Below are 27,636 nucleotides of genomic sequence, written 5' to 3' on the forward strand. Positions count from 1 at the left end.
GGCACTCATGTTTAAATAAACAGAGACCCACCATATTTCTGGAAGAAAAAATAAAATAGTATAAAGATGTCAGTTCCTGGGGCTTCCCTGGTGGCGTAGTGGTTGAGAGTTCGCCTGCCGATGCAGGGGACACGGGTTCGTGCCCCGGTCTGGGAAGATCCCACGTGCCGCGGAGCGGCTGGGCCCGTGAGCCATGGCTGCTGAGCCTGCGCGTCCGGAGCCTGTGCTCCGCAACGGGAGAGGCCACAACAGTGAGAGGCCCGCGTACCGCAAGAAAAAAAAAGAAAAAAAAAAAGTCAGTTCTTACCATTGCTGTGCCAACAAAAACAAAAACCAACTGGGGTAACTTTTTTGAAGGAATGAAGAGGTGGGAAGACATATTACTTAATTACTTTGAAGTTCATTTGGAGGGAAAAAACAGGTTCAAATAACTGATAGGAGACTTTGAAATGGAATGGTTCTTGGGGGCTGGTCCTTCCAGATGGCCAAACTTGGTAAAGCTCCCGGAGTTACATAAGGGCTGGTGTTGTTACAAAAATAGGCAGACTTATGACATGGAATTGGCCAGATTCAAACCCTGGTGTCTATACACATTTAAAAAGCATTAAGGTGACATCACGGAGGGGCCAGATTGTCCGGGAACTGATAAAGGAGTAATCGCTTAGCTGTTTGCTAATTAATTTTGTAAAGTTCCTTGCTGAGCAGCAAAATAAATTCTTTGTACATTGAGGTCGGTCCACACACCATTTTTTTTTTTAAATAGAGGAAAATAGATGTGAAATGTTTATCACATTTTTCATTAGGGGAGCCTTTTCTGTGCTTCAGGGTGAAATTACAAAGGAAGGATTGATAGGGTCAGAGAACTCTACCTAAAGTTAGCAAATGGATGGGTGTGGGTGAGCAACAGTGGGGAAGATATTTGAAACTGATATTAAATTTCAGACTCGAATCAAGCAGAGGATGCAAAATGATAGTCACGAAGCAGGAAATAAGAAATAAGACGTAGTCCATATTTGAAAGTTTCTGACCCATGGTCAAAGGAATGTGAATTTAAACTTGGTATTTCGTTGCCCAGTTGTCATATTAGGGAAGGTTTTCTCAGATTGCTGGCGGAAGGGTGAAAACAGACCCCCAGTGCTGTCACGAGGATAAATGTCTGCAGCTTTCCAGGAAAGCATTTGGCAATGCTTCGTCCTCTACTAGAAAGTCATCTTAAGAAAATAATCCAAAATTCAGAGGAAGATTAGGGGTAAAGATGGCCACCAACCACCCTGCCGTTTATAGTAGCGGAAAGTTGGGAGCCTTCGGTGAGCAGCAGGTCAGGGGGCTCCCCCTCCTCAGACCTGAAAACAAGCCCCGCTGGTCGGAGCTTTGGTGATGACTTTCCATCGGGAATGATTCTGTTATTGAATCAGGTCCCGCTGCTCGCCGCATCAGTGCTCACAAGTGTTGGTAGAAAGGAAAGATGCCCTTAATCGGAATGCTGGCCATCTGGGGAGATGGTGGACTCCGCGTCCCCCAAAAAACCACCTCCAGAGATTCTGCTTAGCCATGAAAGCTTTTGAAGGGAAACAGGGAAGTCATCTCAGTTAATCACTGAGGTAGGGAGGGTCAGCGCTGTGGCCATCCCCCACTGTGTGCAGGCTTGTGTACAGGCTTGTCAACTCCTCGTGGTCTATCTTTAGACACTATTTTGTTCAGTTTGTTGGCGAAATTACTGAAGGGGGAGCTAGGGAAGAGATCTCGTCATCTGTTAATTACTTATTCTTCATTTCCACTTCTTCCATCTACGGAAGGAACCCAACAGGTTAGGCAGAGGATTTCGTGATCAAAAGATTTGAAAGGTGTGCTAGGGCCAGAGGTGAGTAGTGCATGGGGGCACCTGGTTTAAGGTTAGTGACAGGACAGAGGGGCCTCCTGCAGAGAGCTCTTTCCTGCAAAGGGCTTTCTCCTGCCAAAAACAGCTTCCAATCCTCAGACACCGGCTGGGTGTCCAGCCAGTCAGCTCAATTCGGACACTGTCTGCCTGGAGATGAAGTCTGGTCCCACAGGTTGAGGGCTCAGTCCCACAAGACTGTCCCCCCACCTCCCCACTTCAGACGCCCATGACAAGTCCAGGTTGTCACTTGTGCTTCTGACCAACTGGCTGTAGATTGGAGCTTGCCGTGACCCTCCCTCCTTGGGTTTGATTAATTTGCTGGAGCAGCTCACAGAAGTCAAACATTTTACTAATTAGATTACAGGTTTAGTATAACAAGGTATAACTCTGGAACAGCCAGATGGGAGAGACACGTAAGGCAAGGTATGGAGAAAGAGCGCGGAGCTTCCATGCCCTCTCCTATCATCCCCTCCCCAAATCTCCGTGTGTTCACCAGCCCAGAAGCGTTCAGAACTCCAGCCTTGGGCTTTTACCGGGGGCTCATTATACAGACATGATTGATTAAATCATTGGCCATCTGTAATTTATGCAACTGTGCAGCCTCTCTCCCCTCCGCAGAAGTCAGAAGGCAGGACTGAAAGCCCCCATCTTTAGGTTACCTGGGGGCGGCCCCAAAGTTACCTCATTAACATAACAAAAGACACCTTTACTGCTCTATTTGCTTAAGAAATCCCCCAGGGTTTTAGGAGCTCTGTGCCAGAAATAGAACACAGACCTATATATATATATATAAAATATATACTATAAATCACAATATCACAATCACATATCCTCTGTTTCCTAGTTAGTAGAATCATGAGGCCAGGAGGAATAGGAATGCATTTTTTTCAGTTATTGGGAAAATGACTTTCCCCAAGTCATGGAGCTGGAATTGGGAAGGCTGGATTTAGATCCACTGGGATTAATACATCGTTCTAGGTGCTCAGTCAAGTGTTTGAAAGTGTTAGGAATTAACCCCACAGATGGCATACTGTTATATACGCTCAGAAAATGACCTTGCAAGGCTGCAAAGAACCTGCTGGAATCCTGGTGTTTGGGAAGGAGACTGGAAGTTTATTTTATAAAATGTGTTTTTTTTTTAATTACAAAAAGTAGAAAACTTAGGAAAAATAAAGAACAAAATGATCCATACGATTGCCATACCTGGACGTGGTTGCTGTCAGCATTTGGTGTGAAAATTACTCTTCTTTTTTCTAGTAAACATACATTTCTAAGAACAAAGTGGAATGAGTTTTATTGTGAAGTTTGTGGATTTCATTTTTCTCAGCGTTCTGTTGTATGGGTTTTCCATTCTGTTGAGTATTAGACAACAAATTTTAACAGCTACGTAACCCGTCCTGGAGGTGGAAACCCCTCCTGGATCACTGTAAACCGTGCTGTACGTAAGTCAGTTCACCTACATCTTTGATTCCCTAAGGACAGATAGTTTGAGGGGCAGTGGGGTGGGAGACAGAATAAGAATCCTGTCCTCTCTACTTCCCGTAATAAATATTGATGAAGTGTATAGATCAGTGATTGGTTTATTGCCCGGGATATCTCAATTCGTCATTCGTGGACACGGTAGAACTTCTGTAAAGAAATTTCTTCGTTCCATGAGTTTCATTGGTTGCTTACTGGGCTAGATGCCAGATCCTCGATAAGTGGGTGGATAAAACTGAAACAGTTCTTCCATCCGGGGGCGGGTCTGGCTGAGACGCAGCAGTGAACCAGTCAGCTGAGCACGGACCTCACCTCGGTCCTCAGGAGTTGGGCCGCATGTAGCCGTCTCTTTCCCAGCTCTGGGGGCCCATCGACAGGCTCTCACTGTATTTGCTGGTTGTTTTCAGTGGTGCCGTCTGGTGGGCGTGGCTCTGGTCTCTGCCTGGGGCATGTTCTCACCCTGCTCATCACCCGCCCCCCCACCCCGCTACCACTTTGGTCTCTGCAACTCTTGCCTCCTCCCCCGTCTTCACTTCAACTTGAACTTGAGTTCATCTATCATTAAGGAGAACCCATCAGTAGATTTGGGGGCATCATGAAGCATTAGGAGCTGCCTCCCCAGGCAAGCTAGCTTGTCTGAATCTGGCATTTTTATCTGAGTCTCAGAAATGAACCCCGGGGAAAACCCCTTTCAATAAAAACCAGAAGACCCTCAGTTTCCTCACCTGTAAAATGAGTGGCACCAGCTTCTTTGTGTTTCCCAGAATGGTAGCTAAGATGAACTTTAAAAAAATGTTTTAAGTTAATATATACTAGAAAAGATTTATCCGTATATCTAAGGAAGACCTTTCTTTGTAAAGGATAGAAGCTGCCTTTTTAAAGACATAGAAAGCTGCCTTTAAAATAACTTTCTTGAATAAACTGACATTGTTAAAGTAGGTTGGTTTAAAGAGAAATATTAAATAATTTGATTTTTTAAAACATTTATTTATTTATTTGGCTGCTCCGGGTCTTAGTTCTGGCATGTGGGGTCTAGTTCCCTGACCAGGGATCGAACCCAGGCCCCCTGCATTGGGAGCACAGAGTCTTAACCACTGGACCACCAGGGAAGCCCAGTAATTTGATTTTTTTTTTTTTTTTTTTTTAAGGAAGACAGTAGATCAATGGTTAATGTTTGGAAACCACATGGCCTTCCAGTGCTTATGTTTTGCAGTTTTGTTGAACTCATCAAACGGGGGTCAGGAATCTGAGTCTACCCCCAACCAGCCCGTCAAGTGAATGGGCCTCTCTTCTCATGTCCTTTGTAACATCTGCAGAGATAATCGTGCTTTTTCTTTCTAGTCGCTGGCTGGGGACCAGAGTGGGGAAGTTTTTCTAGTCTGGGCTGATCACAAGATTTTACTCCCCAGCCTGTCTGCTGCAGCTCTTCCCATGTGACTCGGGGAGGCTGACCCCACCCCACCAGACCTCCTAAACCCCATGCTTGGGGAGCACTTGACATGCACGTGTCGGGTCGTCTTTGAACTCCTTGCTGTTGTCAGCAGCAGGGTGATGGGGCAGGAGGACATGTGAGTGGAAGGCATCCACATAGCACACACGGTGTGTTGGGCAAACCAAGGTGTCTGGGCTTCCAGTCCCATGCAGGCCCAGAAGGTCTGTGCAGGCCCGGAAGGTCCCAAGCAGGCCCGGAAGGTGTGGTGGAGACATCACCCGTCCCCCTCCTCTTGGGGTCAGTTTCATACACGTTGTCATCCCAACTAAATGATCAGCAGTTGAGGGAAAGGACCAGGTCTCCATCCACTTGTGTCTTTGGTGGTCCCCGCTGCACGGTGGTGCTGGATAAATGTTTGGGTGGAGCATTTGTCCTTTCAACAGGTGGCACCACACACCAGCTTGGGCCAGGCACTGTGCTTGGTGCTGGAGGATTACAGAGGAGCCAGGTATGCAGTTGGCTTTCGAGGAAACGAGGGGAGTTGTTAGGGAACTAAGAAATCACGTGCAGAATCACAGCTGTGATGCCCAGAATGCAAGCAGTTAAGTGCCCAGAGAAGATGACGGATGAGTCCCCAGAGAGCTCAGAGAAGAGGTAGGATTCCCCCTGCAAATGCACTGTTTGACGGGGGTCCCTGTCAAATGGGTAGGTTCTAACGTAGCAGAAACTGGGGGCACTGTTGGGTCTTCAAGTCAGTGGGGTGCAGAGGGAGATGGAGGCTTAAGGTCAGGGGATGGCTGGGGGGTGTTTGGAGCCGAGTGAAAGAAACAGTCGCTGTGCTTGGAGAGCTCAGGGCATCCAAATGAGAGTTTGACGTGGACATGGAGGGTGAGTTAGTGCAAGGAGGGTCTGGAAAGACAAGCCAGGTTTGGATTGACTTCTACAGACTGTAGGAGCCTCTGAAGAGGCTGAGATTGTTGTTGTTTTGTTTTTTTAATTTATTTATTTTTTATTTTATTTTATTTTTGGCTGCTTTGGGTCTTCGTTGCTGTGCGCGGGCTTTCTCTAGTTGCGGCGAGCAGGGGCCACTCTTTGTTGCAGTGCACGGGCTTCTCATTGCAGTGGCTTCTCTTGTTGCGGAGCAAAGGCTCTAGGCGCGAGAGCTTCAGTAGTTGTGGCACGTGGGCTCAGTAGTTGTGGCTCGCAGGCTTATTTGCTCCGCAGCATGTGGGATATTCCCGGACCAGGGATTGAACCATGTCCCCCGAATTGGCAGGCGGATTCTTAACCACTGTGCCACCAGGGAAGTCTGAGATTGTTGTTTTTACCCAAGAAAATGATGGGATTGGTCCAGCCCACCCTGAAGCGCAGTCTCGCAGCTGGGCATCTAGTAGGCTGGAGACAAGAGGCCAGGGCGTAAGAGGCTCAGGCGCCGCAGAGGCGGTGGAGAGGGGCTTGGCCACCCCTTCCCCTCCCTGACCCTTGCCCGCAACCCGTGATTCTCCAGACTCTGATTTTCTTACTTTGTCACTGGCTGGTGAAAACACCCCGAGTCATTGGGCCAGCTCTCTCCAACGATCACACTTTACACCATAAAAGCAGCAAGTGAGAAGCGGGCACCCACAACTGCGGGGTCCCCTCCCATGCACCCCGTAGAGCCTGAGGGGGTGTTGAGCTTGAGTCACCAGCTTTGGGTGGACAGAGAAGGCCTTGAACGTGTGCATGTTGCCAGCCCAGCGCCTGCACACAAGAGCCTTGTTCCTAGAAGTAGGTGCAGCTCTCGTGGGCTGCTCACCCAGGCAATGTGGTCCCCTGCTCGGGAGGTGCTCGGGGACCAGGACACACGATTCTGCCCGCGAACCTCATCACTCTGCCCAGATGGCCTGCTGGGGGCCTCCGATAGCTGCTGCTGCTGCTGCTGCTCATAAATTGAGGTCACTGTTGAACCAAAGTGAAATACATCCCAGACGCTGGAACGACCAGCTGATTCCCTGTGGTCCCCTCTCTCCGATGGGGCCATGCTCTTTCCCCCCAAAGGAGGCAGCCCTCCTCCAGGCCACCGGGCAGCGCTTTCGACTCCGCTCCAGGTGGATACAGAAGGGTTCTGGAGATCAGGCTCCTGTAGGTGGGAGGAAGTGTCCCGCCACCGCGAAGGGAAGGTTCGAGTTTCACTGTGTAGGACCGTGGTCTCGAAACCGGAGCCTGTGCCTTCCCTGCCAAGAGAGGAGAGCCTGGAAAGGGGACACCAGTCACGTTTTGCCTTTCCACTGGGGCCGTTGCCCAGACCGGTCGGGTCAAAGATCAGGAGGCGGGGGGAGCTGGGGTGCTGTTTGGAGTCTGCGGGATGGGCCTCCCTCCAGGGCAGTTTGCTTTGGAGGGAAAAGGATGTCGTAGACGTCTACAGGCGCGCAGACAGGCTCACTGTCACCCCGCTGGGTCACCACCAGCTCGCCTTCCTCACGGGCTCTTCCTCGACCTGGGGGGGTGTGAAACCAGATGTCCCTGGTCCATCCCTGCAGCCTGACCGGGCATGTCGGCTTCTCCGCGGCAGCCCGTCGGGTTGGGAGCCCAGGGCGTTGGGTTTCGGGCAGTTGCTCACAGGAAGCAGATCAGCTTGGGAGGGAGGGTATCTCTGGATTACTTTCCTCCTTGGGAACATGTTCCTTCTTGGGGAGAGAGTGAGGCGGGGACAGATGGGATGGAGTGTCTGTCCACAGAGCCTGGTGACTGACATCCCTCGGAGCCGGTCGAAACTCACGCTTTCTTTTTAACCCGGAGGAAATGTGATGAAATCAACATGATACTCCTACTCCAGAAATTAAAGTCAAATGTGGAGAATGAGTCATCTTAAACAAGGCACGGAACAGAATTCTCCAGGGAGGAGCCAAAGGCAGTCTCGATGCCCGATGCCCGATGCCCTCCTGCGGGAGGGGCCCAGGCCCAGTGCCTTCCTTCTGCACCTCCTGGGTCTGGGCCACCCGGAGGACCTGGCGCTTGGCCGTGCACACGCTGGGGTCCTGACCAGGGTGCTCTCCATCCTGCAGATGCTCGTGTTCCGTTATTTTTCTTGGTTGGTTTGTTTTTTAATTGTTCCTCGGGCAGAGCGTTGGCATACAGGCCCCCACAAGAATATTCTGGGATTCTAGGATCTGGGGAGTGGCAGATCCACAGGGGTAGCGGAGGGGCTGTGTGCGGGGTCGCGAGTTTGCCACCGGAATCTGTAAATAAGTCTGTCCTTGTACAACGGTGTCATCTGTTCAGAGGCCAGCCCCGTAGTTAGCAGGGAGGCACTGGCAGCAGGCTCTTTCCTCTCTAAGTGAATTGGCCTTCATACTAAAGATAAGAAAACCTCATTAGCTGTGACTCAGTCATTAGTAAAGCTTTAATGTCCCTTCCTGACTTCTTAGACCTGACTCCTACCGTGTGGAGGTGAAGGGGGGAGCGGAGGCTTCCCAAGTCGAGGCGTGGTTTCGGGGGTGGGGGATGCAGGGGCTACCACAGCCTACCCTTCTGAGATGTCCTGAGGTCCAGTGCCGGCCGCCCTGACCAGGAGTGCATATGCAGCTGCAGGCTGTCCCGGAGAGGTGATGGCTCCCAGGGCCCATGGGTGAAGTCCAGACCCTAGTGGAGGGTGGCCGAACTTGTAGGCCAAGCTGCCCACGTACATCCCAGGTGCCCACGCAGCTAACCCATCAGTGTTTCAGAAATGTATAACTTGGATTTCCAAAAAAGGGTAAGATTCCTAAATTTAGCCTGCTGAGTATAATTAAGTCACATCAGCCATCTGGGGGGGCATTTGACACTCTTGGGGGATTTGGGCTCTTTCAAGGAGATTATCCCAGGGATACCTACCACATAGCTCCAAGGCTGTACTCTTTATTTAAATGGAGTTCATTTGTTCATTCATGTTTGAAAGCCTGCTCTGTAGGGAGCAAGGAAACAGGCTGAGTCCCGTGGCCTCGGAGAGCTTACGTTCTCTTGGAGAAATCAGGCTAGAAAGCGAAGAGCACAGGATATGTCTAGTGTTAAAAAGGAAAGTAGGGGAAGAGGGTGGGCTGAGGGATGTTGCTGTTGCAGACACCTGAATGCAGTGAGGGATCCAGTCTGGCGAATAATAGGCAGGGGCCTCCCAGGATGCAGGAACAGCATGTGCAAAGGCCCTGCAGTGGGAGGGAGAGAACTTCAAGAAATGGGCCCAAAGAGCCAGCAGGACCCAGGATGCTGGCCTTGAGGGCACTGTAAGCACGAAGACCTAAGGAGCTTTGGAGGGTTTTGAACAGAGTCCCGACTGACTTTTTTAAAGTCCTGACTGCTAATTGAGGGGTGGACTGCGGGAGGGCAGACAGAGCTGGACGCGTTAGACCTGGTGGAAGGGAGCTGATCAGTGAGTTGAGAGGTGACAGTGGCGTGGAGGTGCTGAGGGGGGCCCAGCCGGAGCTGCCCGTGGTGGCGTGGGGTGGCGTGCGCACACGCAGTGCACACCCTCCACAGAGACGGGTTAAGGGAGGGGCCGCTGGGGACGGACATCGGCTTTGGGGCTGGCTGAGGGAGCCCTTCACCTGTTGGCTGAGATGGTGAAGTTGGGGAGGAGGTTTGGTGCAAACCCCAAGTTGGGTTTGGACCTGGGAGGTGCCGGATGCCCACCAGTCCTAAAGGGGAGCCCTCGGTGATTGAATCTGGCGTTCAAGGGTCACTTGTCAGTAAGTGGGAACCCAACCACATCCACTTGTGCTGTGAGGGGGCTCAGACCGCCTGGGCATTTGGATTTAGGGCTCCTTAGAGTTTTTCCCAGTCAGAAGAAGACACACACAGACACACACACACACCTTCATTCCTGACACGTCCCTCGTGGAAAGGCAGGTGATGAAGATTTCCTAGTATTACTTTCCTAATTTAAAAAAATGTTTTGTTGTGGACATTTTGAAATATGTACATAAATAAGAAAATGGTAAAAATAATTAATAATGAAAGTAATAATAAAAATTAAACTAGAAAATAGAGAAATGGTTAAAAAATAGAAAAAATAGCATAGCGTATAGTAATATATACTAGTATAACATGCAGTGAAATGCAGTGTTAGTGAACCTTTGTGAGCTCATTATAAAGCAGATCAGAGCATCAGGTCATCTACCCCCACGTTCTTTTCTTTTCTTTTTTTAACATCTTTATTGGACTATAATTGATTTACAATGGTGTGTTAGTTGCTGCTGTATACAAAGCCAGTCAGCTATACATATACATATATCCCCATCTCCCCTCCTTCTTGCGTCTCCCTCCCACCCTCCCTATCCCACCCCTCTAGGTGGTCACAAAACACCGAGCTGATCTCCCTGTGCTACGCGGCTGCTTCCCACTAGCTATTTTACATTTGGTCGTGTATATATGTCCATGCCGCTCTCTCACTTCGTCCCAGCTTCCCCTCCCCCGTCCCCGTGTCCTCAAGTCCATTCTCTACGTCTGCGTCTTTATTCCTGTCCTGCCCCTAGGTTCTTCAGAACCATTTTTTTTTTTTAGATTCCATATATGTGTGTTAGCATATGGTATTTGTTTTTCTCTTTCTGACTTACTTCACTCTGTATGACAGACTCTGGGTCCATCCACCTCACTACAAATAACTCAGTTTCCCACATTATTTTCTAATAAAGCAGGGGTTAATTCAAGTGACGTGGCCTTGAACTTGGGCCACTTGAATTTGAGGTTCCAGGATACTGGCTACAGAGCTGAGGTCAGCACATTGAGTCAACCAGGAGCTTGCAGGGCTGTGGGGAGGAGGGTGGAGCAGAAAGAGGGTGGGGAGAGAGAAGACGGTTTTCCTGGTGCCACAGGTGAGGGCAGCGAGCTCCAGGGAGCGGAAGGTGAAACACACATGCTTGAGAAGTGTGTCCCTGGTTCACATGGGGGTGGAGGTAAGTGATAAATCTGGGTGCCCGGGTGAGCCTAGCAGCGGAGGGCTCTGAGTGCCAGGGCGGGAGGTCCACCTTTAAAAGCAAGTCACACCTGGAGGGTTTTGAGCTGCAGGAGGGACCTTTGAGAAAATTAAGGTCACATACGGATTGCACCAGGGAGGGAGTATTCAGGGATCTGACTGCCACAGGCAGCCGCAAAGGTGTGGTGAGCTCTGTTAAGCAGGGCGGGAAGCTGACAGCATCTTGTAGCTTCGCCTCCGGCAGGCGGGTCCCTGCAAAGAGAGCCTCAGCCCTGAGCCCTCACCCTGAGGGTGTCAGCTCCAGGAGGTGCCAGCCAGGAGGGGCAAGCCCCCCAGGCGTGGCCCAGCCAGGCTGCCTGCCTGTCTTTCTCTGCTGTAAAATAACATGCCTGAGGCGAAGGTTGGTGTCTGCACTCTGCAAATGTATTGGTGGATGTCAGGACTGGGTCCAAGGACGGTCTCCCCCTGCCCCTGGGAAAAGTTGCCATTCTGGGCTGCCCACGGGGCATTGAGCATCACGGGACAAAAGGGTCCTGGTCCCGAGGAAGAGAGAGTGAATGGGCGCATTGAAGCTCCTGTGAACGAGGCTTCTGGTGGTCCGGGAATCAGACTCAGACTTCAGTCCCTGGCTGGTAAGTGGCGACATTGTCAGGGCCGCGCAGTTAGTGGCTTCCACCTTCCTTGAATGGCAAGCTCAGTGCGTGTATCTGTGTTTTAAAAGGACTGCACATCTCTTTATGTAGCTGCTAACACACAGTGGCTCAGGGTAATCATTGTATCCCCCATCAATGAGAAAACAGAAACAAGGAATGTCTCCCAGAGTCCCAGTGGTGGTCTGTGCTCTGTTCTCCCTGCCCAGCTCTGAGGCCCTGCTTTCCGCGCCCCTCCCCCCACCGCCCCCGGCCCTCCTGCCTTCTTGGCAGGGGCGGCAGGAATCGGATCGCTCTTAAATGTTAATTTCCGCTTTTCTTGGCCGCTCTCGGCAAGCTGTCCCAGTGTTCTGTAGGGGCCTCAGCTGAGTTCTCGGCTATCACTCTCCCAGCCCTGGGTAAAATCCACCCCATCCGGACTTCAGCTCCTCTGTTGAGGCCGTGGCCGTCTGTGCGGGGCTTTGAGGCGGGCTGGGGTTCATCTGGACATCCCCTCTCCGTTGCCATGTCCACCTGTGTCTCTCCCCTCCACCAGCTCTCTCAGCAGCTTCTCCTAAACTGTGCCAGGAGTTTTGAAAGACAAAACGGCATTGCTGCTTCCATTTATGTCATCAGCAGCCAAAGTTTCTCTATCAGAAGCCTTCTGTGGCTTCCCGTAGCGTCCAGGGCCGAGGCTAGACCCTTGGCCGTCACGTTCTGGCCCCTGCCCTCCAGCTTCTGCAGTGCTCAGCCCGCCGTGTCCTCCAGGCCTGCGTGCCCTGCTCTGCCTGGCTATTCCCCCTGCCCACCCCGCTTAGAACCCAGGCGCACCTCACCTCCTCTGGGCAGCTGGCCCGGTTCTGCAGAGCCTCACTGGTGCAGCAGGCCTTGGGGTCCTTGGGAGCAGGGCTGTGCAGTAAGGCCTCGAGATTGTGCCCGTCTCGGCTTCTTTTAAAACCCTCCACTAGATGCTCCGTAGTGAGTGGGACTTGGTAATACTCCCAAGGGCGGTGGGGGCCAGGGCCGGGGCCTCTTTCACTCCATCTCTCGAAGCGTGGTCAGGATGAGCTGCCCTGGGAAAGCCCTGGCGTCCTTTGTCCTGGCGCGCACCGCTGCTGGGGTTCCCGTGTCCTGAGCAGGAGCCTGTGGGATGGGGGGCCTGGAGGTTGTGCAGCAGGAAGGGTGGTCCCCTCTCTGGGCGTATCTCTCAGTCCCAGTCCCGGGAGCAGCCTGGCCTGGGGTGGGGGGGCCGTCAGATCCCGCAGCTAACCGCATCCCCTGGCCGTAACCGCATCCCCTGGCCGTAACCGCCGCCGCCTCCCAGCTCCTTCCCCTGTGTCCACCTGCCGCCTCCCAAGAGGCCCGGTCAGACCCAGAATCTCAGGTAGGAATTGTCATTAATGTGACAGCCCGTCACACACAGACTGCGGGCTCGAAACCATCATAAAGCTCTCCTCGCCGCCCACCCGCCCACGAATCCCATTTTATCCTCTGCGTTGATTCCCACCAGGAAAGGAGGCTTCATCTTTTGGATCCGAAGTATTTTCACGTTCTCTTGAGTCAGTAAACAGCTCCACACGCGGCCACAGGCTGCCTGGTCGGGGCAGAGCCGTGACAGCCCGGTGACCAGGTCTCTGGTTCGGCTCCGACACAGCACAGCCTGTGCGGACAGAGCCGTGCGGCCACCGCGGCTGATGGGCGGGGGCCGGTGTCCCTGGCTGGAGGGTGGACCCTGGGTGCGGAGGAGCCATGCAACTGCGTGGGGACCGGGAGACAAAGCCCGGCAGCACTTCCTGGCCACAGCTGCCTCGTGCCTCCAGCTGGGTCACTGCTGTCCTCTCCTGGGGGCCCGGCTCCGTGCACAGTTCTCTGCGGAGAGGAGCCCGGGGGCGGGAAAGGGAGTCCGAGCGTGTGGTCACATCCGTTGTAACCTCCCAGGGCAGGCATGGAAGTAACCTGGGATCCCACTCAACTGGGGAAACCATCCAGGTGCTTCACCCCTTCCTTCAAATAACTGGTATGTTTGTGAGTGCTGATGCATGAGTCACAAATAGAAGTAAGTGAGTGTTGTGTATTCCTATACCTTATATCCACAAGTGGCCACGTGTGTCTTATTTGTGTTTGTTTATCTGGGGTCCAGGGGGGACTTAGGGAGCGTGTGGGCAGGGAGCCGCCCCCTCACACCCACTGCAGCGATGCCAAGTGCTGCCTGCCCGGGGCTGGAATCACAGCGGTGGCTGTTCCTACGATGGGACCGGCCACTTTCTGGGCAGAAGGAGATTTAGTTCCCCTTCCCTGAACCCTGGGACTCGCGGTGTGGACAGATCCTGTTTTGTCCTCCTCTTTGACTGTAATGAATGGGCCGGCCAGGTGCTCAAGCAGATCTCACAAGTCTCATTGTGCCCCAGGAAGAGGGAGTGCAAACAGCAGGATAGGGAACACTGCCCGGGCTGTGTGCAGCACGAGGCCAGATGAGACGGGCATGAAGTGGGCATAGAATCCGGGGAGTGAGCCCCACTCTGCTCCCTTGGGCCAGGAAAAGTGACACGGCCTCTGGGGGAAAGAGGGTTCCCACTTGCCATCAGTTTACTCTTTAACCGTGTTTCACTTGCTCAAGGGAAATTCCTTTCTTCCCCTGCTCACAGGAAGAAGCACATTGCAGAGCTGATGCCGTAGCGCAGCATGGTTGCCTGAGACAGAAGCTTCAGCAATTGCTGGAATAAGTGGAGGGGAAATATGAAACCTTAGCCGTTCACCCGGCAAGAGAGTTTCAAGATGGCAGCTCAGCGCATCCGAGCTGCCAACTCCAGCGGCCTCCCGCGGTGCAAGTCTGAGGGGACCTTGATTGACCTGAGTGAAGGGTTTTCAGAAACAAGCTTTAATGATGTCAAAGGTGAGCTCCTGGGAACGGCACTGGCTGGGGTTTGCAAGAGCTCTAAGACCCAAGGACTCTTCTACTTACAGGCTGCCAAGTTCACGTTCAGATCATTAAATCTTAGCTCTCTAAACTTCATCGTGTTATGAATTCAGCCCTGGAACAATAGCCACTTGTTTTGTTTTGATGGGTTGGGAGGTTGTTTTGAATTTTCCTCTTTGTAATGAAACTTCTTCTTAATGCAGAATATGTTTCTCTTTTCATGAGTTTTGGTGACATTAAGGTAAGAGCTTGGTGGTGTACAAAAGTAGGGGGAAGGACAGTGTACTAAGTCGATGAGGTCCTGAGAGCCACTGGAGACTAAAAGGGGGGCCGGGGACAGGGGTCAGCACGCTTTCTCTGCAGAAGGTCAGAGAGTGAATACTTGAATCTGTGTAGGCCGTACGGCCTCTGTCACAGCTGTTTAACTCCGAGATTGTAATGAGAAAGCAGTCACGGAAGAGAGAAAACAAATGGGCGTGGCTGTGTTCCAGCAGAACTTTACAGAAACGGACGGCTGAATTTGGCCCGGGGGCCAGAGTTTGCCAACCCCTGGTTTAGAGGTGGCCCCGGGGTTTCCCTAACAGCCACGTAAAACTGGGCTGGTGATAAAGCCTATCTTTTGGACACCGAGGTGGATGCCAGTGGGTCATTTTCCTTCTGGAGTCCATCCTGCCCTCACTGGCCATGGTCAGTGTCTCCCGTGAGCTTCCTGGCAGCTTGTGCTTCATCGTCCTCATCACCATCACCACCGTCAGTTGACTTTCCCACCACGTTTACCGAATTCTGTTGAAATGATCCATTGCGCTGCCCACAGACAGCTCAACAGCAAGAGCTTTCGCTTTACCTTTGTGTCGTTAGCCCCTGGCACAAAATCGGTGCTAAATAAATATTTCTGGAACTAATCTGCTACCCCCCAGATAAAATCATGATGCACGACCCCGATATACTAAAATCGTAACGTGCCTGTTTCTGCCTTCCTTCTTCTCTCTTCCAGTTACCCTCAACTTCCTCTTCTTCCTGTCTGTCCTTTACGCCTGTGGCCCTGAGCATTGCTTAAAATGTTCTTTTAAAGAAAAGACTAGCAAGGGAGTTATGAGGTTTTATTAATAAGAACAGCGGACCTATTGGGTGTTGCTATAAATAATCACGCCATTTGTTTTTCATAGTCTGGTAATGGGCATTGTTTTCTTACTTTGTAACCCAGCTAGTCATGGTTGAAGCGGGAAACTGGGAGCTCAAGTCATGCAGTTTGGGCTGGGATTTTTTTTTTTTTTTTTTTTTTTTTTTTTTTGCTGTACGTGGGCCTCTCACTGTTGTGGCCTCTCCCGTTGCGGAGCACAGGCTCCGGACGCGGAGGCTCAGCGGCCATGGCTCACGGGCCCAGCCACAACACGGCACGTGGGATCCTCCCGGACCGGGACACGAACCCATGTCCCCTGCATCGGCAGGCGGACTCTCAACCACTGCGCCACCAGGGAAGCCCTGGGCTGGGATTTTGAAACGAGGGGCAGAGAGCTGAATTTTAAAAGATGATGATGATGATAATGCTGATCTGGGAGGAGCTGTTATTCCTAAAAGAACACTGCAGCTGGGGGAGGAAGGCAGGCGAGACAGCTGGGGATGTGAGGAGGGGCTGGTTAGTTTGGGGGGGTCGGGGGAGGAGAGAGACCCCCTGACTCCACTCCCGAGGCGCAGGCTGTGGCCCAGGCAGCATTTCGGCCCAGCTGCCCCCCACACATGCCGATGGTAAGATCGGCTTCAAGGTGGGAATCTATTCCAGACAGAATATCTGCTGCAGAATCTTCTGCCCTAATGAATGTTTTTCCTGCATAAGAACCGAGGCAGAGGGTAGGAAATGTATTATTCAGTGAACTGAACCTCCTGACACCCAGGGATATTTTTCTTGTATTAAAATCAAGGTACCTGGGAATCTGGCAACACTCTCCAGAATTCATTAAGATGGAATTCGATACGGATTTTCCCGCATTTGATTGGATAGAAGCCCCAGCCTTGTGTACACCCCAGGTGTCTGTGGCCCTTGTCTGATAGAGGGCCTGTCTTGGAAGGGAGCTCACACCGCAGTCCACTTCCACGGGGGCCCAACAGGAAGGGGCGCCGTCTCCCATCAGACAAGCCTCATCCTTGAGTGAAATATCTATTACTGCTCCTCTCCTAAGGAGAGTGCTTAGAATTTTGAGTAAAACCATTTTTATTCTCCAGTCTGGTAAGAAGACTAAAGTGATCATTTGCACTGATACGTTTTCTCAGGTTATGTACACAGCCTGCCTAACAGCTTTGGTTTTTAATTTAAAAAAATATTACTGTAAGGGAATTATTCTGGAGGAACATAACAGGAATATAACTTGTGAGGAATTCTAACAAGATTTTAGTAGCTGGCCAGCTTTCTTTGATTTTCACTTGGTTTTAATTTTTATGTGACATTTTCATTAGATGTGTCAAGGAAACTGGAGCCTGTGACTGGAAAACAAAGTGGGAGGGAAAATCTTATATTATCCCCTGACCCCAGCTGACTCATCTGCCTTCTTCCACCTCCCCTCGAAGCCATTATCTTTGACTTGGCTGTTTTTATTCACTGCCCCGCTTCAGTGTTAAGTGATTGCTCTCTGGTGTGATTTTATAGCAGAGGGCACAGCCCAGGGGGATTCTAACTTAGCCTTTGGACAACACCTTGTCCCAATAACATGGATATGACGTCTCTGTTGTAAGCTTACAGGATGAGCATTCATTCCACGGATGTTTATTGGGCACCTGCTACGTGACACAGGCCCTGTTCCAAGGACACCACTGCGAGCAAAACATAGACTAACAGAGCTTACACCCTAGAGGGGCAATGGAGCCCTCTCCGACAAAACCAACATAAATATGTATGGTACATTTTATATTGGTTAATGATAAATGCTATGGAGAAAAATTAAATTAGGAGGGGGCCGGAGATGTCTATTTAAACGTAACATTTTGTGAGTCTTTACCTTGTACTAAGCATCATTGTGCTAATCACTTCATCACCACCATCTTGCTTAATCCTCACCGGTGCCCATCGAGGGAAGGTGGTTCATCCATCGTGAAGAATGTCGGGCTCCGGAGATCACACCACTGCTAAGGGTGTAGATTCAAATCCCAGGTCTGGTGATCCCAGTACCAGCTTCTCCCCGACACCCCAGACAGGGTGGTAGGTGACAGCCTTCGAGGCCCAGGTTCATACCCTGCTAATAAGCATATCTCTGTAATTTAGTTAGTGTAAATAAATAGAAGCTTCCTACTTTATTGCCTGAGACTTTGCTGAGGACATGCAATTTAATTTTCATCATTTCCTTTTATTTATTTATTTTTAAAGATTTTTTTTTTTAATGTGGACTTTTTTATTTTTTTAAGTTTTTATTGAATTTGTTACAGTATTGCTTCTGTTTTATGTTTTGGGTTTTTTTGTGTGTGTGTGGGATCTTAGCTCCCTGACCAGGGATCAAACGCACAACCCCTGCATTAGAAGGCGAAGTCTTAACCACTGGCCCGCCAGGGAAGTCCCCTCACTATTTCCTTTTAAAGGAAAGGGAAACTGGCAAATGATTTTTTTGTGGGGGGGGAGCCAGTTTGGTAGAATAGGATGTCTGTTGACTTAATCATATATTAGGCAAGATGTAGGTGTAGTTCCACTAAAAATGTAGTCCTTTCTTTGCTTGTTTACATAAGCAACTAAAAAAAGTTTACTTTCATTTGTTTGTTTCAGGAAGGCAGCAGACTCCATAAAACAAGGGACAGTTGGGATGGGAGGGTTGGAGAGAAATATATGGGCTTATTTCCATCAGAAAGAAGGTTCTTCATCCTCTGAGTATATGTACTTTGTTATGTATGGGAGGGAGAGAAAACACTGGTTTCTCATTATCTGTTATTTTTCAAAACACACCCTACTTGTTTAGATGACCCTTTTTTTTTTTTTTTTTTTTTTTTTTTGCTGTTCCAATTGCTGTCTACCTTGGTAACACGCAGTTGAACGCCAAGAACCATAAATTAGCTTGAGTTGCTGTTTAAACTGTTGAGATTTTTCAGATTGCTTAAAGAGTTGTTCAAAAAGAATGTGAATTACGACCAGACCTAAACCTTTGATTTTCAAGGGATAACAGAGAGACCATTTCCATGTTGTTCCGAATGATCCTTTAAAAGAGTTTGAAAGAGGGCTTCCCTGGTGGCGCAGTGGTTGGGAGTCCACCTGCCGATGCAGGGGACACGGGTTCGTGCCCGGTCCGGGCAGATCCCACATGCCGTGGAGAGGCTGGGCCCGTGAGCCATGGCCGCTGAGCCTGCGCGTCCGGAGCCTGTGCTCCGCAACGGGAGAGGCCACAACAGTGAGAGGCCCGCGTACCGCAAAAAAAAAAAGAAAAAAAAAAAAAGAGGTTGAAAGAGACCAACCTCAAAAATCTTATTTCATATAAACAGTTTGATGAAGAATGGGTTCAACTTGGAAACCAGGAAACGGGCCTGATAGTCAAGGGAACCTTCCCCCTTGGTTTATGTATTTTATGCTGAAGGCAGGACATGGAATCAGCTCTTAGACACCGAGAGATTCTGTTGCAGGTCTTTTCCAGTCCCTGGTTACATGCAGTGGGTCACTTAACTCAGCATCACTGTGTTTTCTAAGTAAATCACATTCAGCTTCTCTTTCGACCTAGCAGCAGTCCCGGTAAGTCAGTAACAAATAGAAAAGTTGAGTCAAAATGAGATGTTTAAAACCTGGGACATATTGATAATTCCATTATGCTGATTCATGTTTCTGTGGATGGTGGAGAGACCGTGGCCTTTCCACCTGACTCAGACTGTGCGTTGGAATGTGATGGAATCTGGAGAGACAACGCGCTCGATTTAGGCTGTCGGCCAGGTGAATCGCCCACCGGATTTTACTTGGGTTTGTTTCTGTTGTTTACTTGCCGGGCTCGTCTCTCCCTGTGGGGGGTGATGGTTTTCCAGACCTCTCTTCTCCCTGGTTTTGACGATGCTCTGCCGGGCCCTGAGGGCCCGCCCTCACCTCCTGTTCTTTGTGTTTTCCGCAGTGCCTTCTCCCAGTGCCTTGCTCGCAGACAATCCCACGCCCTTTGGAAATGCAAAGGAAGTGATCGCAATCAAGGACTACTGCCCAACCAACTTCACCACCCTCAAGTTCTCCAAGGGCGACCACCTCTACGTCCTGGACACGTCAGGCGGGGAGTGGTGGTACGCACACAACACCACGGAGATGGGCTACATCCCTTCCTCTTACGTGCAGCCCTTAAACTACCGGAACTCCACCTTAAGTGACAGCGGGATGATCGACAATCTTCCAGACAGCCCGGACGAAGTAGCCAAGGAGTTAGATTTGCTCGGAGGATGGACAGATGACAGGAGGGAGTCAAGCAAAACCTACAGTAATAATCCTTTCTGGAACGGTGTCCAAACAAACCCATTTCTCAATGGGAATGTGCCAGCGATGCCCAGCGTGGACCTACCGACTCCCCAAAGCACCGTGGACTTGCTCCTCTTTGATACGGGCACATCTTCATTCACCGAGTCCAGCTCAGCGACGACCAACAGTGCCGGCAACATCTTCGACGAGCTGCCGGCCACCAGCCGCCTTCACGCGGAGCCGACGGTCAGGCGGGACAACCCTTTCTTCCGGAGCAAGCGTTCCTACAGCCTCTCGGAACTCTCCGTCCTCCAAGCCAAGTCTGACACTCCCGCATCCTCGGGGTTTTTCACGGGCTTGAAATCGCCAGCCCCCGAGCAGTTCCAGAGCCGGGAGGACTTCCGGGCTGCCTGGCTGAGCCACCGGAAGCTGGCCCGGTCTTGCCACGACCTGGACTTGCTGGGCCAAAGTCCCGGCTGGGGCCAGACCCAAGCGGTGGAGACGAACATCGTGTGCAAGCTGGAGAGTTCGGGGGGCGCCGTGCAGCTTCCCGACACCAACATCAGCATCCACGTGCCCGAAGGCCACGTGGCTCCAGGGGAGACGCAGCAGATCTCCATGAAGGCTCTGCTGGACCCCCCGCTGGAGCTCAACAGCGACAGGTGCAGCTGCATCAGCCCGGTGCTGGAGGTGAAGCTGAGCACCTTAGAGGTGAAAACCCACATTGTCTTGGAGATGAAGGTTTCAGCTGAGGTGAAAAGTGACATTTTCAGCAAAAGCACAGTGGGCCTCCAGTGCCTGAGGAGCGACTCAAAGGAGGGGCCCTACGTCCCCATCCCGCACACCTACAGCTATGGGGACACGGTCCAGGTCCAGCTGGACAACCTGGAGCCCTGTATGTACCTGGCCATTGTTGCCCACGGCCCGAACATCCTCTACCCTTCCACGGTCTGGGACTTCATCAATAAAAAAGTCACCGTGGGTCTCTACGGCCCCAAACACATCCACCCATCCTTCAAGACGGTGGTGACCATTTTCGGGCATGACTGTGCCCCCAAGACCCTACTGGTCAGCGAGGTCACCCGCCAGGCCCCTAGCCCGGCCCCAGTGGCACTGCAGCTCTGGGGCAAGCACCAGTTCGTCTTGTCCAGGCCCCAGGATCTCCGAGTCTGCATGTTTTCCAACATGACCAACTACGAGGTCAAAGCCAGCGAGCAGGCCAAGGCCGTGAGAGGCTTCCAGGTGAAGCTGGGCAAGGTGAGCCGCCTCATCTTCTCCATCAGCTGCCACAGCGCCAGCGAGCTCTCCGACTTCACCTTGCGGGTCCAGGTGAAAGACGACCAGGAGGCCATCCTGACCCAGTTTTGCGTCCAGACCCCACAGCCACCCCCGAAAAGTGCCATCAAGCCATCCGGGCAGAGACGGTTCCTCAAGAAGAACGAGGTCGGGAAGATCATCCTGTCCCCGTTCGCTGCCACCACCAAGTACCCGACTTTTCAGGACCGCCCTGTGTCCAGCCTCAAGTTCGGCAAGTTACTCAAGACGGTGGTGCGGCAGAGCAAGAACCACTACCTGCTGGAGTACAAGAAGGGCGACGCCATCGCCCTGCTCAGCGAGGAGAAGATCCGGCTGAAGGGGCAGCTGTGGACCAAGGAGTGGTACATCGGCTACCACCAGGGCAGGGTCGGCCTCGTGCACGCCAAGAACGTGCTGGTGGTGGGCAAGGCGCGGCCCAGCCTCCTCTCCGGGCCCGAGCTGAGCACGTCGGTGCTGCTGGAGCAGATCCTGCGCCCGTGCAAGTTCCTCACCTACATCTACGCCTCCGTCCGCACGCTACTCATGGAGAACATCAGCAGCTGGCGCTCCTTCGCCGACGCCCTGGGCTACGGGAACCTGCCGCTCACCTTCTTCTGCCGGGCCGAGCTGGACAGCGAGCCCGAGCGGGTGGCGTCCGTCCTGGAGAAGCTGAAGGAGGACTGCAACAGCACGGAGAACAAAGACCGGAAATCCTTCCAGAAGGAGCTTATGATGGTAAGTGCCCGGTGGGGCTTGGATTCGTGGTGGATGGGACTTGGTCCAGCCTCAGCCTTTCCCTTGCACGTGTGGGAACGGGTGTGGTGTCTGGAGTCAGTGGACCGGTGTCTGCGCCCCCATTCTGCTCCCAGAAACTCACACACACCTGGGGATAGGCATTGACGTGGGACCGGTAGGGGCCCCCAGACAACTCGAAGCCACTGCGGCGAGGGTCATTCAGGTCTCTTCCTGCTGAATTTGTGAGCTCCTCTGGAGGTCCGGAATGCATCTCTGCCTGCGTGGTCAGGGACGCAAGGGGGGCCCTGTGCGCCACCCGCCCCTGTTTAGATCTCTTGGGACAAGATCCATCCTTTCATCAGATTCCCAGCGGGATCTGTGACTCGAAAGTTTGATGAACCACCACACCAAAGTCTGACTTTATCTTGTTGTGAATTTTTCTCTCCAGGCCTTACTTGAAGGTTCTCCCCTCTCTCTGTGTCATTTCCTCTTCCTCCTTCTTGCGTGTGTTTGAGTTGGGGTGAGGACGGCCTCTGTTTTGCCAGCACAACTGGGAACTTGGACCCTAAGAAGTAAAGAGGGGGGAGTCCCACTGCTGGGCACAGCCGGCCCGCAAGCCAAATGGGAAGCTGTCTGGACCCGATCACGGCCTCCAACAGGCTTGTGCTCTGCGCTGGTCATGCCGCCCACAGGTAGTCCACTGTAACTGCCGGTTCGGTTGTGGTGGCCTTGGAGGAGTTACCTGGGAGAAGCCTAATGTCCTCTGGGCATCCCTAGTCAGATCTGTGCCGGACATTCTCTGTCGACTTCTTTCTGTGATAGAAGCCGACTCGAGTCTCTTCCTGGTCCTCATGATGTGGACACGCCCCTGGTTTTTGTTCCCACGGGAAACCCCCAGGCCTCGGTCACAGGCTTTTCTCTCGTGTTCCGCCGACCCCACACAGTTCTTCTCGCCTCCTCTTCTCTGTGAGGTGTGACTCCCAGCGCCCCTGAATTTCTGCTGCTTCAACTCCCCTGCTTCCCCCCAGCACTTGCCATCCTGAGCGAATGCCTGTTGGAACGGATGGGCCAGGCGTGTCTGCGTGAGCGAGGATGCACGCGTGGACGGAGGTGTACAGCTGAGGGTCATCATTGCATGCACGTCCTGGGCTGCCCCATGGGGCTGGGGGGACAGAAGGGATACGGTCCACGGTGGCATGGCCCCTGCTGCAGGGAGTATGCATTGCAGTCCGGCAAGGGATCGGGGCATGAAGAAAGACCCCTTGTCGGTTGCCCCAAGATACTAGAAAGTGCCAGATGCATGGAGCAAGGTGAGAACCTGACATTGCCCGGAGGAGAGAGACGGGAATTGGAGGTGGCATCCAGGGGGTCGTTGGGGGCATCCATCGCTGATGGGTCGCTGATGGCAGCTTCAGTTGGGTGGGGGAGGAGGAAGCCGGCTGTCATGGCAACGGGGAGAGGGGAGGCGGGGGTGGGGATGGGCATCAGAGGAAGCTCTCCCTGCGCTGGATGGGGCTCCTGCACAGCTGGGACCCAGGACCCTCCCTTCAGTGGCTCGCCTCGCCGGCCCACCTGTGAGATCAATTCCCGGAGCTTGCTTCCAGCCCGAGCTGCCCGGTGCCCTCGTGGATGGACCTCGCACAGTGGGCCGGGGTGAGCGTCCAACTGGGATCCTCCGTCAGTGGTGGAATGATGTGCATTCATGGAACATAAGGGGTATTGACCGTTCCTTCTTCACAACTAGAAAATGCTCACCTGGAACCGGCAGAGGTGCAGGATGCATCAACCTAAGCGGCCTCGTCCCGCCCTGGACAGGGGTGGCTCTCACATCCATTTCCTCCTCATTTCTTTTCATCTTTTTTTATTCAACTTGGAGAACTTTCTCTGAGAGCAGGTTTTTCAGGTGGCTTCCTTGGGTTAGTGTGTGTGAGGACGGGGGTCTGAGTGCGTCCAAGACGCTCTCCCTGCCCCCCCGCTCCCCCGCCCCTGCCAGGCCCACAGCCACCAGCACTCCCAGAGAGGAGGAAATGAACCTTGACCTTGGCAGGAACATGGCCCTGAGACAGGTTAGATTTGCGGTACAGAAGTGAAACTGGTTTTGCAGCATTTCCCCCCCCCCCCCCCCCCCCCCCCCCGCTCCTCTCCTATCTCTTCATCTTGTGGGCTGGCAGATTTGAATGGTTGGCCAGACTTCTAGAAACCACAAGCTGATTTATCCCAGCATGTCTCAGGAGTCACTGGAAGCCAGGTGTTTTATTTCCAGGGACGTAACAAACCAGTGAGCAGTCAGGCTTCCTGGGGCCTCAGCCACTGATCTAACCCGCCCCCGCTCCAACCCTGTTGCAGCCAGACCACCTCTTCCCCACCCCTCTCATTTTGAAGGTAGTTTTCTGCTTAGTATGGCTCCTTGGTTTGGAAGCAGTGATTGAATGAATTAGAAGTGGTGAAGGTTTTGGATGGTAAATTTGCGGGGAGATGGGAAGGAAAAAAGAATCAAGAACTGAGTTGTCCATCCCTCCACTGCCCTCAGCATGAGGTCCAGCCCCTTCCTGTTCCCCACAGGCCCTGTAAGACCCAGCCCCGCCTAACACAGCCCGGGGGCCCCTACCTGCCCCTGCACACCGGCCACTCTGACCTTTTCTCTGTATCTTGGACACACCCAGCTGCCCTGCCCCAGGCCTTTGCACATGCTGTTCCCTCTGCCTGGAATTCTCTTCCCCCAGTTTCACGTCGTGGCTTTTTATCGTCCTTCAGATTCCAGCTCAAATGTCCTCTTGTCAGACCTTTCCTGCAACCCTGGATAAAGCAACCTTGTGTCTCTGGGTCACTGACCCTCTGTGTTGTTGTATCATTGTCTTCACAGTGCTTTCTCGAATCTGAAATGGTCTTGTTTACTTGTATTCGTGGTTCTTGTCATTAACCTAACTGGATACGAACTCCACGAGGGAAGGGACGCTGGCACATAGGAAGCAACCAGATAGCTGATGAGTGAATGAATGAGTGAATGAATGAATGGATGCAGGCTAAGAATCTGATCTGGACGCAGTCTCGTGAGGTCAGATGTGTTTCTGTTCTCTGGTTCTGTCCCCACTTCCTATTGTTTTAGCGCATATTTTCAATCTCAGAGCTGGTCCAGAGGCATCTTATGTAACTGTATGACCTCCTGCTGTGCCTCTGCTGCCCTTGCTCACCCGCATGGTGTGACCACCGTGGAAAATGCCCCTCTGTGCCCGGTCCACCCAGCTCTCCAGTAGAAGCCATGCATGTCTGTGACAGAGGATGGCCATCCAACACCGAGGATGCCCCTCCCCCGACTATAGTGAAAATGGGGGGAGGCATGATGCTGGGCTCACCCCAAAGAGAGTGGCCAGAGTGGACAGAGCTCCCAGAGCCCCCGGGCATTAGAGGTCATTGAATGAACCCCTGGAGATCTCTTAGCTGGGGGGACTTGTGGGTTGGAATGGGCACCACCTATCTGAAGAGCTTTTGAAGTCAGATTCTGTTGTCAAAAACAGGCCAGCGAGAACGGGTGGCGGGTATATGGCTGCAGCTTCTAACAGAGCTCAGAAGAGCCATCACGGCCAGCCAGGGGCAGGTGTTTGCGCTCCATACTCATTCAACATTTCTTGGGTGCCTCCTGTGTGCTTAGTGGGGATGCTGGGTGCCGGGCCTTCCCCGGAGGGAGATGCCAAGTGAACAACCACAGGAGTGCAAGACAGACTCGTAATGGGCCCCGAAGAAAAGATCCCCTTGGCATGGGTGGACCAGGGAAAGGCAAACATCCCCCCTGACTCAGGGAGGGATGTGCAGAATCCCATCCAACAGGGAGGGGCTGTCGGGTTGAAAGTACAGTATGGGCAAGGGCCAAGGGTGCAGAGGAATGGGATGGGGTCGAACCAGAGGCTGGGAGAGGCCGGAGGCTGGGTTGAATCAAGATGATGGTACATGGCGGGATGGGAGGGAAGCACGCAGCCACCTGGGCTGGATAATGCTTGTGCTTTATTCTGTGGGCATTGGGGAGGGGGCTGTTAAGTGTTTTAGGGGACGTGAAGGGGAGCCAGGTGGATCCAGGTGTGTCCTGCTCCTTGGGGATCCAGGTGTGTCCTGCTCCTTGGGGATCCAGGTATGTCCCTGCACCTTGGGGATCCAGGTGTGTCCCTGCTCCTTGGGGATCCAGGTGTGTCCTTCTCCTTGGGGATCCAGGTGTGTCCCTGCTCCTTGGGGATCCAGGTGTGTTACTCTCTGCTGCCTTCTAGTCTCAAGAGCCACTCAGGTGACAGCCAGTCTCCCCCTCCCCCCCCTCACCCTCTGAGTATCATTCTTTCAGAATACCAGGACACCTGGCAGTGGAGGATCTAATTTTCACACACATCCCTGGATTCTCCTTTTGTTAAGGCAGTGAGTGGGCGGGTCATTTTTAGCAGAGGTCAGAGATGAAAATTACAGGTCAAACAGAAGTGCTATGAGGCGGGGAGCCCCTCACACACTTGTGCCTGGATCCCTTGGCTTTTACCCACATCTGCCTTCAGACCTGGCCGACCTTAGCAGGAGGGCGCCCTGTGCAGTAGCCCTGGGTGTTTTTCCATCCTGCCCTGGCAGGTGGGGATTGGACGGCCGATGGCCCTGGGTCTGGGTTGCAGCGTGGCCAAGAGGGGCAGTTCCCAGGCCACGTGCACATCAGTGCTGACCGTCAGAGCCTCTGGGGTCCTGGCGTCTGCCCCGCTGCCGTGGCTCACCCCAGGTTTTGCTTTTTTCCAGAATGAAGATCATCCTCATTGACTTCTCTATTTGTAAAAACAGCAGATACTGCTTTTTGCTTTGCTGTTTGCCAGTCCTGAGGAGCAGCAGCAGAAGGCCCCCAGCCCGTCTCCCAGAGGCGGCCTGTGTTAGTGGTCTACAGTGTAGACACTGCGGATGTTCCTCAGTCCCCTGAGTTTGCCCTGCGCTGTCCATATTCTGCATTCTGTACACGCCTGGAGAGCACGTACAGGCGGCTCTGTGTCTGCGTGGAGCCTGCGGGCCCCCCAGCTGGGCAGGTGCCCTGGTCCTCGGTCTCCGGTAGGGCAGTGGTGCCTGGTCTCACCATTACCAACGCTGCTCTGAGCCAGGTCCCGGCCCCGTGGCTCTGCACGCTTGTCCCTGTTCGTTCCGTGACAACATTCTGCGAGCTGTAGGAGCCCTCCAGAGACAGGAGGAGCCAGCGTTGGCGCGTGGCAGTGGGTGTCACTTCGGAGCGTGCAAGGCCTGAGAATGACAGGGAACGCCTTAACAGCCCTGCTGGTGTGTATACACTCTCCTCACCTCTCTGAGACTTGGGTTTCGATGTCGGTGTTTTTTTTGTTTCATGAAGGCAAGAAATGACAGAGTATGTTCCTCTGTTTCTAGGGCATTAATGTTGCTTCTGATACAGTTTGTGGGTTTGGGGAAGGGTTTTCTGAGTGAGGTCGAAAGCCCAAGCAGACGACACTGCTCTGTGTTTGTACCAGGACTTGATGACAGCGCTCAGCACTGAGTAGAGAGAAGGATTTGCCTCGTGCTGTAGAACTGTGTGGATTTGGGTGATGGCCATCTCGCGTGTGTGTGTGTGTGTGTGTGTGTGTGTGTGTGTGTGTGTGTGTGTGTGTGTGTGTGTGTGTGTGTGTGTGTGTGTGTGTGTGTGTGTGTGTGTGTGTGTGTGTGTGTGTGTGTGTGTGTGTGTGTGTGTGTGTGTGTGTGTGTGGAGGGTGGCAGACAGAACCCTGAGGAACCCAGCTCTCTGAGAACTGCAAGTATTTTCGTTCAACAACACGCTTTCAGTGTAAGAGATTATTCCCAACTCGGGGGATTACGAGAGGCACAGTGTCTGTCCTCCTGGCCGGCCGGGAGGGAGAGAGGGAAGGAAGGAAGGAAGGAAGGAAGGATGCTCTGGGCTCTCGGAGAAGTTTCTCTGAAAAAGGGAAAGTTACTGTAGG

The 27,636-nt window shown here is 52.6% G+C and overlaps 1 protein-coding gene across 3 annotated transcripts in view; it reads left to right on the forward strand.

Moving 5' to 3' along the window:
* The window catches only part of SH3BP4 (SH3 domain binding protein 4), a 94,593-nt gene that overhangs the window by 59,559 nt on the left and 7,398 nt on the right, over window positions 1-27,636 (forward strand). For 2 of the 3 annotated variants that reach the window (XM_081241742.1, XM_081241741.1), the window contains 2 exons: window positions 13,991-14,238; window positions 19,326-21,685. In XM_081241742.1, coding sequence (XP_081097868.1) covers window positions 14,121-14,238; window positions 19,326-21,685 — 2,478 coding nt within the window. In that variant the 5' untranslated portion in view covers window positions 13,991-14,120. Of the gene's footprint in view, window positions 1-13,990; window positions 14,239-19,325; window positions 21,686-26,443; window positions 26,952-27,636 lie in introns of those variants that run through there. The other variant, XM_081241743.1, reaches the window with a different exon arrangement.

Source organism: Mesoplodon bidens (assembly GCF_964165515.1).
Source record: "Mesoplodon bidens genome assembly, chromosome: 8".
In the NCBI taxonomy this organism is placed as follows: Eukaryota; Metazoa; Chordata; class Mammalia; order Artiodactyla; family Ziphiidae; genus Mesoplodon; species Mesoplodon bidens.